Below are 19,799 nucleotides of genomic sequence, written 5' to 3'. Positions count from 1 at the left end.
AAAAAAGAACCTTGTTTTGTTGTCCTTGCTGGGAATAAAATTTTAATCAATAACCAAATACTTTACCACAAGCCAGCAAGTAAAGTAACTATGCATATAGCACAGCAAGGAGTATTAATTTAAAGATTTTCACAAAGAACAAAAATAAAATATTAATATTTTAATATTTTATTTTTTTGCACCACAACAGGCCAGGAGGCCCAATTACGGTGGTGAATTACATCACAGAACTTGAGAAAAATCATATTTAATTTTTGTGTTCTCACCGGGAATCGAACCCGGAACCTTCCGTCTGTAAGTCAAGCGTCTTGACCACTACACCACGGAGGCCGCCAATAATAAATATATTATTCTTGTAAGGTTCCTTCTTATAATAGTGTAGCAGTGGACTGTAATGAAAGGCATTGCTTCTCAGCAGAGATTTATTCTTGGAAGATTATAATTGAAATCAGAAGGCTCTAATACTGCACCGGGAACCGCTGAACATGACTGTTGTTTCAGGAGCTGAGCAAGAGAAGCAAGAGCAAGAGAGCCAAGTACTAGCAATGAGACCTCATACCTAGCCTCTGTGGATAGGTCCACATATAAAATATAAACCAATATATGCATATAATGCATTAAAACCTATCCACAGAGAAACATCAATTCTAAACAAAATATGCTTTATAGTATAGGTAACGCAGCCTAAGTTGAGGCCATCACAGTACTCACAGATGTTACTTTTCTGTATAAATAATATTTTATTCAATTATTGTTATTTTAACATGTATTTTATATCCAACTTGTGGTATAGTGGTTAGCGTGTTTGGTTGTTGCGAAATATTTATTCAGTGATTGTGTTTATTATTGAGTGATTTTTCACAGCGATGTTTTGTGTTAAGGCGGATATAATTTATATGTATTCCTATGAACAATATACTGCATTTTTAATATTTTTTTAAAATGTGAAAATGATTATAAAATTAAAAGTGGTTACTAAGACCCGGACGGTTTGTAGCAATGCAGTTTTCTCTAGAGACGCGTCGTAGTAAATGTTTAACCAAAATTTATAATTATTACTATTTTCATAATTCTACTGTGCCCATTAAATACATTAATACAATATAGACTAATTGCAACTATAATTATCTGCAACTTATTTAAATGACAGAAAAGATTCATTTGACATAAACGTTTTCTTAGAATTCAGTCAGCACCTCTGCAAAGCTATTTCTACCAAGGGGAATAAGAAAATATAACTTTTTTTTACATTTTTAAAGTAAAAAGGGTCTATGAAATACTGTCCAGTAATTTTTTTTTTTAATGTTACTTACAGTAGCATAAAAAATATTTTTAAATTTGTAATTTTGAATTTTGAATAATACTAGGGTGGGTTGATATGTATAGTATTTCAAATTATTTTTTTATTTACATTTTTTTATTTAACGCCAGGCAAACGCAATAAAGTGACTAATCTCCACTTAATTTCGTTTCGCAGGATTTTCACCTAAGAGTAGCCCCAAAATTAATTTGAAATAAAAACAAAATAATATGATAAATGTCAATCCACCCAATTTTACCGTGCCGTGTGGATTTGGACGATTCATGTAAATTGGGCCTAAGTGTTCAATAAACACACTATTGTATCATTCGGAAATCTGTAGCCCACCAATACTTGGCTATTTGAATGTATTTGATGACCTCAACTAGAATTGAGTTACCTATACCTATGTACCCTCTGTCTTAAAATAAAAGAACTTAATTGTAACATACATTTTTTAACACTTCTAATAATTAACAGTTTTTATCACCTTTGCTGCTAATTTTTTATTAGTACTTTTTATTAAATTAAATGTTTTGTACAATTGTCTCAAATACATGGCAAGCTTATTTAAAAAAATAACTAATCTTATACCTACGGTCAAAAATATATACCTATTGTTGAAACAAGTATAGTAATTGCCATTTGGCAATAAGCCTGCCAATGTACAAAAAATAAAATAAATGGGTCGTAGAATATCACACATACAGTTTATTCAGAGTTTCATTGCTTTTACCATCTTAACCGCTAATTGTTATCTCTCCCATTAAATATTGATATTTTTATTAAAATATTATTTTTCTGATTTCAATTTGGATTTGTCCCCTCAGACAATCCCTCTATGACCTCATATCAGATAGGCACCATGTCTCGCAGCCGTACATTAAAACACTCCATACAAAGGCCTTGACTAGGAGCTGGCGTAGTTTCAGATCTACATTAGATTTTTAAAATTTGGGTTTTCTGTTAAACGCAAGTCTCTTAAAATGTAAAAATAAAATATTTATTGAAAAGCAGTAGTTTGTTTACCTGTTTTCGAACATATTTAATGAGATGTTCCACAACAATAGGGTCATCACATGTCATCTGAAAGAATCTGCGCCAGAGAGCGCCAGCCAGGACTGTATCATGGCTCACTATTCCTTCATCGTAACTTATAAGAGCAGCTTGAAACTGTTCTGATAATAAATTGATATGCTTCCGCACCAAGGATTTATTACCTGGCTGAAAAAATTATCGTGAATTAATTTAATCTTAAAAAAATACATGCATAAATTATCAAAGAGAAAGAACACTAGGCAAATACATATTTTCCTGGCACTTGATTACAAAGAGACTGAGAGTTTTGTTAATGTTTGTCGATGTCGTCAACTCGAATTTTCTATCTAAAAATTGGAACATTTTTACAGAACTTTTAGTTGTTTTCATTAGTAAAGTTATTGATCATATTGTTGACAAAATTATTTTTTTGTATGCAGAATTCAAAAAACACCAGTGAATCTTTGACAGTCTCATTGTAATATAATAATAACCATAGTTTATTAACAAAAATAACAATTACTTTATCTACTACATACACACTCAGGTAATAGATTTCTCTGGATCATGTCTAGTCTGCCTAACTAGGTACAACCTGTTTTAAGGCAGACATTTTTATGCAAAAATAAACAATAACATTACTACCAACTAGTTAATTTACTATACAGTTATACAATATTAATTTATTAGGAATGTATTTTGAGTAAATTATCAGATTTTTCTTGACCTAAACCCAGTAACTATTTTTTTACAAATTTGTTCAATTGAATCCGGGTCATGGTTTTGCAATGTTTGGGTAACATATTGAATATTTTGGGGCCCAGATACCTGAAATTTCTTTGCCCGAATTCAGAGTTTGTGATAGACCCCATAACCCATCCTCTAGTTTGACTTCTGGTAGTGTGGGAGTGTTCCTTTTGGAATTTGATAGAATAATTTACTTTCAGAAACATTATTATTCTAAAAATATATAATTGCCTTATATCTAAGATCTCAAATTCCTTAAATAACTTGAAGCTGGGGTACCTGAAGGGCTTTTTAAAAATTATTTTAATGATTGATTTTTTGGCAGATTTGAGAGGTTTTAATATCGATTTATTAGTGCCTCCCCATCCTATTATGCCATAAGTTATAATCGAGTTACATAAAATAAAATATAGTTGTTTGAGTTAAATTAGGGATAAGATGTTATGTATCGACTTAAACATATGAGAAAGTTTTCTAATTTTTTGTGTTATATATTCCATGTGTTCTGTCCATTTAAAATATTTATCAATAATTATTCCCAAATACTTTATATGGTGTACTGATTCAAGGATTTCAGAGCATATTTTTAATTTAAGGTTTTGTTTAGGCTGCCCCGCTGTGGTTTTACTAAATGTTATATATTTTGTTTTGTCAATATTTAAAGTTAAGATATTGTTATCCAGCCACATTTTTAATATATTGACACCGTTTTGAGCCGCAGAATAAGTTTCATCCCATTTGTCACAAGTAAAAATTAGAGCAGTGTCATCTGCAAATGCAATTGTGTCACAATTTTTTATGTGTGTCAGACATAAATCATTAATATACAAAAAAACTAAATCGGTCCCAAAATACTACCCTGTGGTACACATGGTATATGGATCTTGATTCTGGTGCTAACACACATCTTTGGATGAAACCCAATGATTTTACAATGTAACTGATAGGATGGGAAAAGAAAGTTGTGAAGATTATTTTGACTTTCCAATTTGTAAAAAATGTATGTTTCAAACGAGCAGTGTATAATATCAAATCTAAAAGAAAAATAATTTGTTTGTTTGCTATTGAGGTTGTCTTGTGGTCGGCGCAGTTGTGCTTCTACCTTCCGACTTTGTCTTTGACTCTGTTTGAGAGGGCGGCTTCTCACTTACGCCGGGAAGCCTGACTGCGGCATAGGCGGGTGACGAACCAGCGCAAAAATTGTGGTAACGCGTACGTTACATTGTACATTGTGTATATATTTTTATCTTCCTCCGTGAATGCTACAAATAGACAAGTGGTGCATTCAAATCATGATAATATTGTGATTAGAATGCACAACTCGTCTATTTGTAGCATTCACGGAAGAAGATACAAACAAGTGTTTTTGGTGGTTATACGAAAATTATAGTTTCGAAGTTATCTAGTTGTAGTAATTACTCCATGATATGATCATTTAAATATTTTATTGTGACTAAATTGAAACATACCACTAGTTTTGTAGCTCGCACAGAAACATCAGCCCACATAGCTTCAATTATTGCATTTCTTATCTGTCGACCTGTGTCCCCTTCTTCCATACAACGAACGAGAAGAAGCCATACATGAATTTCTGTTATCATAAACCAGGAAGTAAAAGTATTGTCTAGATTAAAATGCGTCATCCACTCTTCGTAGTTTAACTGGTCCACAACAGATTCATATAGCATATATCCTTTGAGACGAATTTTCTGAGAGAAAAAATAATGTCAATAATATTAAAGTTAATAACATGTCGTATTCGGGAAACAAGGTTCTATCAAACAAAATATGTTTTTTTTACATATAACTGTTATTGTATTTAGATTTAAATATCGGTTCTATCTGCATCAAAATTTTAAAGAAAAACAAAATCAATCTTTAATTATTATTAAGGCAATATAATTTTTAAAATATTAGATAAAATAATATCTTCATTTCAAACATTCCTTGCGACCCAATGCGACAAACTATGAATGCATTCAAAAATGGTCATGAATAAGTTTACATTTTTAAATTTTAAAAAGTGCATTTTAAATATGTCAAGACGCTTATGAATAAGTACTTCAAAATGATGAAAAAAATATATCAATAAAATAATAAAACAGACATACCTAGACATTTTCAAAATTCACATTCAAAAATATTTTAGCATAAAAAACAATTCAAATTGAAATTATCATTATATATTTTATAATTGCTCTAAAAAGTGCACAAAAATACGAATACAATTATATAAGTGTAATAATCACCGTTTTATTATGTGGCAACCAGCCAACTTTCTTGATGAATGATTTGAAGAAACCATTATTGTCTTCATTTACGCTGACCACTTTGGTATTGACAAAATTGCACTGATTAAACGCATTTGACTGTACTTGATTTGTTTTTAAGTTACATTTATTGAAGATCACAGTTGAATACTCATGTTGATTTACAATACTCTCACAATTTCTACTAAGCGAGTGTACCTGCAAAATTAAATTCATTAATTCTTGAAATATTGTTTATAAGATAAAGATCTTTAAAATCCTTGTTATAAAACTCAACAAGATATTCAACGACATTTCATAGAACACTATAGATAATGCTAGATCTTAGGATAAATAATTCATTTACAGGATTTATTTATTTAAATGTACAATACAGCACTACTGCCAGTTACAATGTACATTATATAATTATTAGGTAATTACAAAAAAAGGACAATAAATTATTAGGGTCCAACATATAGTCCATAAAAACAATAGTAAACAAAGACAAATAAATCACTATATATAGATCTAGGTCACAGGGGCGCCAGGAGCTTATTTACCACTGACCCCCCTTATTAAGAATAAGAATACTCATAGATCTTAGTGAGTAAGTTTATTATACGAGTCTTATTTAAAATAGCATAGCACAGTTAGATCTCAACAAATAAAATTGTGGATCCCACAATACGTAACATACATTGAAAGGATTGAAAATATTCAACGGAATTTATTTAAATACCTATATTATAAAAACAATACAACTCTTTGCACCTACAGCCAATCTACTAAACAAAATGGATTTTTGACCCTTGAAAACAGACGCACTTTACTATCTGAAATATGCTATTTATACAAATAATTAAATAATAAAATGAACATGTCAAATTATTATGAATATAAAACTTTGTTATTAGTGTTACACAATTTTATTATTTTACTGTAGTAGTGTTCTTGTAATAAAAATGTTTTATATTCATAATAATTTATTTATTTTAACTCTTAAAGGACTGTGGTAAATAATCCCTTTGCGCGCGGTGTTGTAACATCGTGTTACCACTAATAAAAGATGGAATATTCTAAGGTTTAAACATTTGAAAGAAGAAAAAACATAAAGACATACTTTTTAATAAATCTTGTGTGTATTTGTATGAGAGTAAGTGTAGATGTGTGTTTATGTGTATTACTGTAGGAGTAAGTGTTCAGGTGTGTGTAAGTGTGTGCATCATTAAATAGTATGTTGGATCGTATCGCAGCTAGAAATAATGAAGTGTTACGAAGTGAATGCCAATTCAACTAATAATATTATGATGGACTCTTCAAACCTATTCTCCAAAATCAATTTCAATATCCCCTTTCGCATGACACAACTTTCCTCTAACAGTCTTGTTCAAATTATACTTTTTTTTTTCATTTAGATATATTTAACATGCCTTTAAATAATTTAAAAATAAATAACGACTCATTCCAGTTGGCTGTGATATTCTCCCACTTGTTTTTAAATGATCCACACACTTACACATACCCGAACTCTTACCCTAATACAAATACACACAAACACATCCTTTACATATATATATATATAAATATATATATCAGTGACGTGCGGTGACATTTACAACCTTTTTTTAACCACACCCATCGGGGTATTTTGTCATTACTTGAATCTCAAATCACACATATTATGAATGTTCAACATCATCATACCCCCCTGTCTGAACCTAATGCAGAATAGTGCACTAACTAGACAGGCGTCGCGGGTTCGATTTCTGCCAGTTGCAAAAAAAAATCCATGAAAGATTTTTTTTCTCAATTGGTCTGGGTGTTGTGGTGAATTTTTCATTACCTCCTTCCATATCCCCTCTTTCCCACCTGCTGACAAGCCTCTAAAATAGAGGCTTAGCGGTTTATTCCTTTAAAAAAAAAATGCAGTGCCCTATTTTAGGTGTGCATTAGAGTAAGTGTAAATGAAGCGTATATCGATCATATATTACATGAATGTAAGGTGATCAACCTTACGCTACGGACGCTAGTCCATAATGGACAATACAATATTGTTTTGTCCCAGGACTCCACTATTGTCCACGTGTTGACGGCCATTTATATGAGAAAACATTGTTCCAAGACATTGTCACGGAAATAGACAGGCAGACTATCTCCAACGGTAACCCCACTAATGTGCGAGGCCGCCAGCTTTATTATTTAGTTTGTTCTTCAAAAATTTCATAATATAAAATAAATAATATTTTTCATGAACTCGGCTGAACTTTCATACAGTCCCAGCGTTCTGTCCTGCACAGTCGAGGCTGTTCACGGAACTGGGACAAGACAATATTGTCCTATGATCCTATCTATTATATTGCCCACATGTGCGGCCTCCGTGGTGTAATGGTCAAGACGCTTGACTCACACACGGAAGGTTCCGGGTTCGATTCCCGGTAAAAACACAAAAATTAAATGTGATTTTTCTCAAGCCTGGGTGTTCTGTAATGTAATTCACTACTGTAATGGGCCTCCTGGCCTGTTGTGGTAAAAAAAAAATTACGCTATAAAGTTGGCCGCCTTAAATATGTAGGTACATATCATTATTACAGATATTTTTTTATAGGTTTTCAAAAAACGTTGTTCACGATAAGTATTTATATATATAAGTACTAGTTCGGATTACATTAATGGTAGGTATTTAAAAATATTAGAACAAGTTTTTTGTAATTATTAGTTACTTATTATTACTTATCGTGGAAAGTACATAACCTACAAGCCAACGATTAATACTTATAGTGAATGCACTACCGAGGGACTAAGCGCGACCCTTTAAATTCTACGGGAGAAGTGAAGGTGATAATAATCATCGTAAATATTTACCTTCCAATAATTATTGAAGAGCCGACAGCTTCTATAACCGATGACATTCATATTGGTGTATTATCTTATATTACTTTTATGTATTCATAATTAAATTAATGCCTTGTAATTTATTGTTAAGCTGATGTACATTCAAATTTATTTACTTTTCACTCGCGTTTGTCAATTTCTAACCTTAAAATATTATAAATTATAGGGCAAAATATTTCGTGAAGGTGTTACGTGATGTCAAAACTCGAATGTAATGTTTAGTCGACTCTCTGTTGGTAAAGGAAATTTAAGCTTTTCATAAAAAGGTCATTTTATCAACTTGCTGCAAATGACTTTAGTACCAACCGTTTATATATTTTTATGACGGATATTAAAGACAATGCGATAATTTTTAGTTATTTCGCATTTCGTCCTTAGCAGTCGGTAATGTCGGAATTTTTACGTTCGAATTATGATAGGTGCTGCCATCGTTGTCATTATTTCGCGGAATTTACAAGAACAATCCTTTACAAAAATGGAGTCGTCGTTTTCGGAGATGTGAGAAAAATCCTGGTTCGCCGTACTTTTGCGATTACTACTTTCTGTGTAAGTAAACACTAATTTAAGATATTCATCGCATTTTACAATACCTTAACCATTGTTTGTATCACAGACAGTGACGGAAAATTGCTGTTTCTTTCATTAAATTGAGGGAGAGACTTCACGCATTTAGTCATTTCATTGTGCGACAATCTAAAGAATACTACAATCCACATTTGTTGGCTTGGTTATTTGTAATCAGGAATTTCCTTGAAATGTTGATAGTTTTCCATAAATTAATATATTCTATCAATTATATCTCGAATAATATTTTTTCATTATGTAATTCTAAAAGTACTAATCACGTTTTGAATATTATTATGAAGTATGAATAATTATGGAGTCATATTTTTTTGTCCGAAATGTGAACCGCCTATCTAGAGATACTTGCTAAAAAATAGGTATTAAGCGCAATTCTCAAATTACGATAACATTCGTGTTCGTTTTTTCATGTTATTCTATCTCCTTATGTGGGTACTTACATTAAAAACAACAAAAATATTGCATGTATTATAGGAGACCATGGTGTTATCAGAAGCTGACTTTTTAAATATCATTTCCATTATTTGAATTTACTAACTTTTAAGAATGGAATGTCAATTCCTAGTTAGGTATTACAAACATCTTTATTTACCTACCTTTATATTTATATAAACCTATTTTGTTTCATATTTGCAACATTTCACATTTTTTATTAATCACTGGGGTTATACTATTGTCAAATTTAACAGTTTTAAATACTTCTAAGAAAAAAAATGCCATTAAAGATATGCGTCAGCTGTAAAATCCACATATCTAATCGCGATGATGATAATATCTATTCATTATTTATTTTGAAATATTTAAGTAATGTTACAGAATTTTTTCCCGATGCATGCAAGATGACCAAGCAAAATGGAAAAATTCAGCGCACTAAAATCAGATCTGGTGTTTCCCCATCTTCAACGGAATCGGGCCAGATGGAAGATCTTGAAGATAGGCCCATGCCGGATTTGTCAATACTTAGAAAATCAATACAGACCAGCATTACTGGCTTCACTCAAGCCCGTGATGTGTTTGATAATGGTACTGAAGAGGTAAGTTAATAGATTTTTACCCTTGTCGCAACCAATGGTGTATAATGTATATTTATTTAGCCAAAAGTATTTTTATGTTTTCAATGTTATTTTGATGGCGCTACGATGTGATGTTTTAACATTGACCTTTTGAAAATTCTCACTAAAATTTAGTACGAAGAAAGATGAAGTCACAAGGTGGAAGCTTGATTGCCCACAATTCCACCTCAATCCTAAGAAAAAAATCTTTAGGTTTCAGACTGGAATAACATGGCTATCCATTATCTACAGTTAACCAATTTTAAAACCACTTAGATCAGTGGTTCCCAATTAGTTTTTCCTGCGTACCACATCAAGAAAGGCCTCAAACTCACGTACCACTTATTGCGGAAATCATAAATAAAAAATTAAATCAGTTTTTTTTAAACATTTATTACGATCAAAATACAGTTCTAATGATAGTGAAAATCAGTTTAATGTGACAAATGTGCACGTTTTTCTTTGCACAACTCTGAAAAACCTGGTTGCTTTTTGGTCAGCTTCAATCTCAAGTTGTCTTCGAGTTGAAGTCTGTGAAGGTGTTTAGTTTTTTAATTATTATTATGGATAACTTATATAGCGCCATTTTCGTAATATAATACCGCAAGAGCGCTTTACAAAATGATTATATCAAGAAATAAATTTAATTTTAACTTTTTTAATCTGTAATTTAAGCAAAATAATTTACTTAGTTATCAAATTCTACGGATTTATTTAAATGATTTAGAGAACAAGTAAGTTTTAAGTTTTTTTCTAAAACATCACTTCACTCTCACAGTTTCGCACCTCTGCTGGGAAAACATTCCGTACTGTAGGGCCTGCAACCGCAAATGCGCGTTTGATGAATTTAGTGCGCTGTTTGCGTAGAGGTATAATAACTTTTCCTCTAGACGTAGATGTAGCTGATCTAAGCGTAAGACGTCTGTCAGCTAGTTGATCTAGAATGCAAAGTCATGGTCGAAAATCTGCTTTCGGAAAGGTACGTCGTGCAAAATGGCAGTAAATATTTTATTGCTGCTTCTCTGAAATGTCTTTTAGATCAGCCCAAAAATTACCTTAGGCAAGAGATTGCCGCGCATGCCCCTTGATGCAACTTCGCTTCCCCCTGAGGTACGCGAAGAACCACCAATTGGGAAACACTGTCTTAGATGATTTCTTAAATAAAGTACAGTGAAGCAAATAAGACACCAGCAACCCAATAATAATATTAAAATGTTTATTTTTTATTTTCAGATAAAACAGTTGCTTTCAACCGAATGTGACGTGGTCTATGAATGTAGAGTTTGTCGTAACTTGTTTAGGAGTTTGGCTAATTTTATATCACATAAAAGGGTGTATTGCCGTCAAAAATTTAATACTTCTCTACATGCTCATTTTATAAACAATAAATTTCTTGTAAGTACCTTATATTTATTGGTTTTAAAAGATTAATTCATTAATAATATTGCCAGTAAAATAACGAAACGTAAATTCAATAAATACTTATTTATCTTTTTTTATATTTAGGTCATTATACATTTTACTTGATTAGTTATAGTAAGTATTCATAGAAAAAAAAAAAATTTGTAGACATATGTAGAATTATAATAGTCCAGAAACTGCGTACGCACTTTAAACTGAAGCCTACAAAACTACTTGTAAAAGAGTAGTTTTACGTTTTGGCCATTAGACATTGTTTAGTACGCAGCTGCCGAATCAAATTAAATAAAACCGTGTGGTGTCGTTTTTAGGTTTCAAAATACTGTTGGTATTAAAAGGGAATAGGGTGGGATCACATTTCTTGTGTAAGTAGCGAATTCACAAATGATAATATTATTAATAAATGTTATTAAATATTTGTATATAACCACTTACCAACTTTTCTATGTCTACCGGTTTCGAGACGTACCCGTCTCTTCGTCAGGACACCAATTAAACCAACATGCAAACCAACATGCAACACCCACTATACACCTTCACCTTGCACAAAAATATAAAACCATCACGACATGCATTTTAAAAAGCACATGCACTGATTAGGACAACAGGGTATGTCTCGAAACCAGTAGACATTTAAAAGTCAGTAAATGGTTATATACAAATATTTAATAATATTTGTTAAAGTTTGACCACAAAGTTAATGCTTTAAACATTAATAAATAATATTATTATTTAAGAATTCAATTATTTTACCGTGTGTATTAAAATTATCTTGTATTTGTCTTATGATAATATAATGTTCGCGGTTTGGCAACATTGCGCGGCCATTCAGGCATGCCCGCAGGTGGGATGTCATGCAGGGGGGGGATTTGGCAATTTTTGGGTACAGTGCGATGTATGAGAATATCCTCTTAAAGTACACCGCCAACACATATGTTTAGATCATTTGTCTCACTCTGTTCCATTGCGATATTGCGTATTGTATTTTTTTCAACTTATTTTTAAATGTACCTACACTTAAGATAATATTTAGTTTTATATAAATTATCCATACACTTTATAATATTCACCAGTCTAAAGATGCCCATTAGAGGGTGAAAGCGCTAATTGGTCAAAATAAATAAGTGGAAGTGTACCAAGTATTTTTTAAATTAATAACTTATATGTAAATATAAGTTATTACATCATTACAATGGAATTCCATCAAGAATTGTCATTAATAATTTTAATGAAATAAGTATGTAAACTTGATTCTACGCGCCTTCTGGTATGTTACAATTCTATGTTTTTAGGTTTAGTAAAATAATAACAACAGCTTAAATAAATTTATGAATATTGAAACCATTTTTCCATTTTTTTTTTCCAATTTAAATATATTTCAATGCAATTTAAAAATTGAATTTATATTATTTACACAATGTTTAATACCACTGAATATTTCAAAAATATTATTAACATTTCTTACAGTGCATCTTAAAATGTATTTTATTTTGCTAATTGTTTACATATTGTTTATTTTTTAAATAACCAACAAAGTTCTTACATCTATAGAAGGAGCTATTTAACTTTAAAAATATAATATCATTATTCTCATAGAAAATTGTGTACTTTTATTTGTTGCAGAAAGATGATATGATTATGATTTTGCAAAATGAAGAGGACTATCAGCAATTTTTAAAGAATAAAGATGTCAATGTATCTAACAATGATAAACCCTTCAAAGTATATCCGGAAAATAAAAAGTCTACATGTAAAGATTTAACATCAATAGTTGAAAGATTGGCGTCTACAAAAATGAACACAGATTCTATAACAGAAAATAGTAAACAAACTCCTAAGAGAGTCATTCAGTTACAATCAATAAAATCCGCTTCTAATGCAGTTTATCAAAATTTAGATCTACAAGATTCAATCAAAGACCAGGTTTTTATGTTTTCTTATTTCATACTTCTTCAGCTGTTACATTTTTTATTTGGAAACGACATAATGTAATGAAATATTTAGTTAAACTCAAAAAGCCACACAATACCCCAATATATTGTGTTCTACAGTCGTAGCTGTATATTAAAACATAATTTACAGAATTGGTTAAAATGATTTCATATTTTAGTGCAATGTGTCATTGTTTTCTTTTTTGAAAGTTAATCATTCTTAAATACAGATTAAAAAGCTATAAATAATACAAGATTTATTAAAAACTCTGTTTTAATATGATGTTTTTCTTTTATTATTTTTAACTAGTTTCTGTAGTTTTTGTACTTTATTCATATAATTATTATTGGGTGACAGGTCTAATATTATGTATCCTGTTGCCAGCTGTCTGCCATTGTTCTTTAATAAATTAAATATATGCATACCTGGAAAATAATATGAAAAGTGTTGCAAAGAAAGAATATACATATCTGTCGCTGTAACTTAAAAATAGAAATGATTTATCTTTGTAACCTTCATATTTTATTTGTAGATTTACGGGGTTATAGCTACATCTGTAATCCATTTTAGAAATTTGTAATTTTTTAATATGTATAAAAATAAAAATAGTACTTTCATTAACACTTTTCGAATAACCAGAGGTCTGTAATGTTTTAAACCACATGTTTTTTGTCAAATTGTAGGTGACTGAACTAGACAAAATGATCTCAAATTGCGAAGCAGTTTTAGGTCCAGATGGAAAATTATTGGGGCCTGGAAATTCAACTTCGCCCCAAAATACAGAAACGGTTATACAAATTAGTGACGAGGAAGATGATACTCCTAACCACAATCTCGTCTGTAAAATATGTAATATTCTTACTTTTGTTTTATCATAAATAACCGGTGTTATATATGTTTAACGTCAGTGTGGCCCATATATTATGTGTGTGCATATTCCATCAAATAATATTGAGCAAATGATTTTTTTCAGGTAAAATGATATTTTCAACCCAAAAAACCTTGAGATTTCATACAAAGCATAAACACACTTCCAACAAACTGGTGTTTCCCTGTCCAGACTGTTCTGATACTTTTGTCAATGCTTGGGGCGTTTATAGACATTTATTTAAAGTTCACAGGTAATTTACGTTTACATTTCAATGACTATGAACTATGGCGAAAGTGGGTACATGTTTTACAGAAAGGATTTTAAAAGTTAAAAAATAACATCTTAATACTACTACTCATTATAAAACAAAAAACATCCATAGTTAAATTAAACAATACCAGCTTTAGGCAAAAATTCCTACAATGCTTAAAGAAACATATTTCATCATTATGAACTTTAAATTACAGAAAAAGCACCGCATACATCAGAAAGCTTCGTGAGTCAATCCAAAATAAAGCGTTTATTTTAAAGAAATCTCCTGGCACTGAACCAAAAAAAGAAACCTCCGAATCACCCGAGGCTATCAGTGAACAACATCGAATGGATCTCGAAAATCAGGTTTATTTTTCAAGCATTAATAAGAATCTTTAAATGAATTGATATTGTAATTTGATGACTAACTTGTACGGATGTGTATAGGCCTGGATGGACAACTTGGAAGGGGACGGAGAAGTGCCGCGCTGTGGCGGGTGTGGGCGGCGGTTTGAGCGTCGTGCCGCGCTGGCGTCCCATCGCCAGACGTGCCAGCTGCGCATTGCAGCTCACAACCGCATCTCCTCCTCCCTGCAGCGCCGTCCTCCCAAGACTGCCCCCCGTGATCCTGACCCCCCTGCCAAGTTACCTAAAATAGACCCTAAACCCGGTGAAAAAACCATTGAAATTCAAATCAGGCGAGATTACAATAAAGGTTCCTCCGCCAGTGTTGGTACTGCCTCTCCTGTACCGGATATCGTGAACACTGCGGATAAAGGTGAGAATGCTGGTATGTTAACTTCTAAAGATGTTCCCAATTTCGACGTTAAAAATGCAACCAATAAGCGAAACGTCGAGACTGTGATAGACCGTGATGATGCGTATGTTAATGAAGCTACTTCTATTTCTTTAGGCGACTTAGCAAAGGACAATTCTATAATAATGGATAATGACCTCAATTATGATACGACCGTCCCGGAAAAGGATAAGGATTCGCCCGATATAGAATTGACGACATACGTAGATGATAGCGAGCTCAGCTTTGAAGATATTGAAAGGATATGTCATTTTAATGAAGACAACCCGCAAGATGATAGTAATGATATATCTCAACTTTCGGGAGTTCCCTCAAGTGAGAAAAATTATTTCCCAGCTGTGTTGATACCCATGAATACTATCTCTGAACCGTTGTGTACCGAAATTGATGATACCTCTATTAATGCTTCTGATGCAATTATACTTACCAGTACTCCAATAGAGAGTGATAATGAAAATGAAATTGAAAATACAAAAGCATTAGATGCCCAAATAGAGTCTGAATCAAATGAAATACTGTTTTGTAAAGATTGCGATGTCAGTTTTCTGTCAATTATTAGTTTTAGAAAACATATGGCCAAGCACTTTGATTGGAAAAGATTCAAGTGTAAGCTGTGCCATTTTAAAAGTTACAACAAGAACCATTGTGTCAACCACTTGAGATATCAACACAAACTTTCCTGCGATACAAATCGCTTAAAGATGTTTATTTCGGCACTCTCTCCCACTGAAGCTCGCCCTGGAGAAACTATGTCAGGAAGTGATGTATATGCACCGTCACTTAAAGAAAAATTAAAAAATTCAACTGATGAAACATGTGAAACCACCCAAATATTTTGTTTGTCTGATGACGACGAAGATACAACTGTAAGTTCATCAGCAAACATTTCTGTTAAGAAGCAATCTGTGGTTGAAGATGTTACAGAAAATATTGTTGACAGCAATAAAGGAGCCAGTAGTTTATCAATAAGTGGTAAAATTTCTGATTCTTCCATAACTAATGAAGGAATTACTAAAAAAAGAGGACGACCAAAAGGCAGTTTTAAAGTCAATAAACGATTGCGAATAAGTGCAGATAGCAAAAATCCCAAGAGCAAGCAAACATCTCCTATAAAATATGAAGGTATTTTTTTATCAATTATTTTTAGTCTAAATATTAAAAGGACCTTTCCTTCATTTTGTTTTAAGTATTCAACAATTTTTATCTATGTTTTTATTTTTTATTCCAGATGATGATAGTTCTTCAGTTCAAAATTCATCTGAAAATAGCATAAATATTTACAGTATCGAAGATGACCAACTTTCAACGGACTGTTTACCAACAAAACCAATCACAAGTTTGCCTAAATCCAAAACAAATAAAATGTCTAATTGCGTTACCTTTAAATCCATCTCTAATTCCGATGACAAAAAGCTCCCGGAAAAAATGGAAATGGAAGGAAATTCAAATGAACATGAACATACAGCATCATCTCCGTCTCCCACAGTTAAACGACCTATCCGTAACCGTGTTAAACCTTTAAATAAAGATTTCGAATATGATCTGTCCAATTTGTTGAAACTAGAAGCAGAAGCATATAAAGAATCTCATACGACATCGAATGTACCACAAAAAACTCAACTGAAACGGAAAACATTGTTACAGAACGACAGCTCGGCTGTGGATCATCCGATAGAAACCGGAGCGACAAAGGATCTACCAATCACAAAATCCCCAATATCTGCCTCCAAAGGTTGCCACGGAGCCTTACAGACCATCTCACAGAAGGCCGTGGAATGTGGAAGAGCTCTCATGAAGCGGACACGTTCAGTTCCGATGCGGCGAGATCTTCCTCTCTTCATACAGCGCAGAGCCCCTCCCACTCCTTCAGCACCGATATCTCCTTCCAGAGATTCTACGGAGACGATTCCTCCAGTGAATGCAGTGACCACCGAGAACTTCAAACCCCTTCCCACACTTTTGAAGACATCAGAAATATCATCTTTGGAACAGAAAACTGCAACAGTTCCCTCCAGTTCTCCTCTAACAACATCCCAGATGAAAACGGATACAAAACTGTTAGAGAAGATCCCTTTCCCGAAGAAACAATCAACGATGATGGTAAGTCAGAAATCATTCAAAAATAATATATCGCTTTTGTTAAAAATCGATCAACCAAAAGGAAAAGGTAATGATTCGTTAGAAGAGAATAAAGACAATATTTTGGAAAGTATGTCAAAGAGTTTTAGCGAAACCAAATTCAAATCTGATTTACCTATGAAATCTGAGGATGAGAATAGTGATATTTCAAATATTGAAGATAAATTGACCGAACATGCTAAGAAAAATTTTGATAGTAGTGACAAGGATGTTTTCGAAAATAACAAAAATGTAAATATAGCCCCCCATTCAATTATTTCTAACCAAGAAGGGGGCGAAATTCATAGTAAGGATTTATTAAACGTGAAGAATCTGAAAAATAAATTGGCTCGTTACCTCATTTTGAGTCATAATAAAACTACCTCTAAGAGTTGCATCGATGATGTAATTGATCCACCGATGGCTGAAGATACTTCTCCCAACTTAAGCAAAGAGACAGAGAAATCTGGTTGAAATAGCTTAATTACTGTTTTCAAAATTCTGTGATATAGATAGGTAGAATGTAAGATTTCAGACAAATAAACTAATGTATGTTAAAATTAATGGCGTAAAATATGTTCATTGTTCTACCACATGTCATTTTTAACTGACCTGATAAAATATTGCATTTTATGTATGTGTGTACATAGTATATCGAATCGTAAACAATCTTCTACCACCTAAGTGTATTTTGATGTATAAACATTTTTATAGAAATTTCTTTAAAGTTTAATATTTACATTGATATCATTAGAATATTTATGTAGTCACACGTTAGTGCCAATCATAAGATTATGAGTTTAAAAAGTATTATTTCTTATACGGTTTTATTTTATGTCCCAGTTAGAAACAATGCATTAATTTCAAGCATTCAATAAATGATCAGCCCCTTGTATAAGCATTTTATAAATTTTCAGAATGTCGATGTTTTATTAAATAAGTGAAAACATGCATCACAAAATGCAAGAGGTAATTAACCACACTAATTTGTTGATTAAGAAAAGAGAGAGGGGTAGATAAAATAATAGTTCCCTTCTTTCCATCCCCAGTTTACCTTCTTATACCTCCTTCAAATGACTGATTATGATGGACTTTGTCACAACTTTTTCCTAGCTGACTAACTAAATTGAATGAATGCTAATATGTTAAGGGACAAGCTTAAAATAATTTGTTTCATCTGGTAAGGTATTTGTAATAAAATTATATTTTAAGGCTTTATTAAATCATCTGTTTATACAAATATTAATTTACCTATTAAACTGTATTTTTTTAATGGTTTCTCTTCCGACTGACTGCCATATCTGGATATTTATGTAATTGATTCAAAGCGTTTATCCGATTGTTGAGACTGCTGTATAACACATAAAAAACACTCACAAGAGGTCCGAACCTTAAATTATTATTCAGGAGCTGCAAGCCTAATAAATCTTTTTATTGGTTTTATAAAATTCAATACCAAATCTCTTTTGATTTATATTTTGTTATTTGAATGTTTCCATGCGAGTTCAAACTTATCTACAAACCTGTATATATAGTTAGTATTGTAAAACACCCTTTTTTTTCAATTTATTGTTTTTCGTGGAACATTATAAACTTGATAAAATAATCTAATTGTCAAATCAGTGTCAGTTGTGTAACAAAGTTAATACCTGTATTTTTTAATTATAATTTTATTTTTCATAATGTTCACTTGGCACGTTCATGGACGCTTTTTCTCATAGGATCCACTCAAATAATGTAAGCATAATATAATTCGATACTTAAAAATAAAACAAAACCTGTTTATTAGATATGTATTTACTAGACCTATATTGTCTTGTTGTACCATGAAACGCTTGAATTTTAATTTAAAAGCCCTCTGGGCTTATATAATAAATAAATATAGACACCCATCATAATTTTATTTTTTATATTTCAGTTCCGATTAGACCGTAGATGACGATTTTAATTCAATCTTATTTGACTAACATACTGGGACACTTTTGTTGCTGACTGATTTTTTAGGTCACAATATCTCGTACCGTGTAATTACTTCAGTTTCACTTCGGCTATAGCCGTCTTTTCACTACCAATGTATTTTGGACTGACTGGGAAATGAGAGAGAATATATAGTCATTATTTATTTATTATGAGAAACACTATTTTGATAGCTATTGCCGGCATAACCGCAAACGTGTTAATGTTTCAAATTTATAACAGCCAAATAAAAGAAGAGATATTCCAACACAGAAACAGTAAATTCATACCTACATGTTATTATGTGATGCAATTTATTCCAAACACTCATAACACCTTATATTCTCTCATATTTGGATAGGCATTTTGAAATCTATTTAACTTATAGTTGATATTTGAAAATTAGGTCCAACCGTAAAGTTTATAGTATTTTTGTATCCAAGTAAAGAAAAAATATGTTCTGCACAAAATATTGATAATGTACTTTGTTATTTAAGCAAAGTACTGAGATTTTAAGATGCAAAACTACTCTGTTTAATATTTTATTTTTTAAAAAGAAAAGATTGATCGA

At 31.7% G+C, this 19,799-nt stretch overlaps 2 protein-coding genes across 7 annotated transcripts in view; one reads left to right on the top strand and one right to left on the bottom strand.

Moving 5' to 3' along the window:
• Uqcc1 (Ubiquinol-cytochrome c reductase complex assembly factor 1) overlaps positions 1-8,788 on the bottom strand; it is a 36,603-nt gene extending 27,815 nt beyond the window's left edge. For 2 of the 4 annotated variants that reach the window (XR_015824361.1, XM_088237476.1), the window contains exons 1-4: positions 8,200-8,542; positions 5,335-5,553; positions 4,555-4,794; positions 2,330-2,524 (exon numbers count right to left, since the gene is read on the bottom strand). Coding sequence is in view for 3 of the 4 variants with exons in the window: in XM_088237476.1 (XP_088093602.1) it covers positions 2,330-2,524; positions 4,555-4,794; positions 5,335-5,553; positions 8,200-8,250 (705 nt within the window). In the remaining variant the exon portion in view is untranslated. Of the gene's footprint in view, positions 1-2,329; positions 2,525-4,554; positions 4,795-5,334; positions 5,554-8,199 lie in introns of all 4 variants that reach the window. The other 2 variants (XM_088237461.1, XM_088237468.1) reach the window with 2 other exon arrangements.
• On the top strand, positions 8,593-17,896 carry LOC148284619 (uncharacterized). 3 transcript variants are annotated; one of them, XM_088237416.1, is made up of 10 exons: positions 8,593-8,775; positions 9,628-9,845; positions 11,097-11,258; positions 12,906-13,205; positions 13,898-14,063; positions 14,188-14,335; positions 14,553-14,703; positions 14,785-15,115; positions 15,251-16,276; positions 16,383-17,896. In XM_088237416.1, exons 2-10 carry the CDS (start codon positions 9,651-9,653, stop codon positions 17,744-17,746), a joined length of 3,843 nt encoding a protein of 1,280 aa, XP_088093542.1. In that variant the 5' UTR covers positions 8,593-8,775; positions 9,628-9,650; the 3' UTR covers positions 17,747-17,896. The 3 variants fall into 3 exon arrangements, with proteins under 3 accessions (XP_088093542.1, XP_088093534.1, XP_088093548.1); XM_088237408.1 differs by having other exon boundaries at positions 14,785-16,276; XM_088237422.1 differs by lacking the exon at positions 15,251-16,276 and having other exon boundaries at positions 16,799-17,523.
• The last annotated feature ends 1,903 nt before the right edge of the window (positions 17,897-19,799 follow it).

This window comes from Micrasema longulum, unplaced genomic scaffold, assembly GCF_059751315.1.
Source record: "Micrasema longulum isolate JH-2025_06_02 unplaced genomic scaffold, ASM5975131v1 h1tg000103l, whole genome shotgun sequence".
NCBI classification, from domain to species: Eukaryota; Metazoa; Arthropoda; class Insecta; order Trichoptera; family Brachycentridae; genus Micrasema; species Micrasema longulum.
The sequence above is the reverse complement of the archived record's forward strand: the minus strand, read 5'-3'. Positions and strand labels throughout refer to the sequence as shown.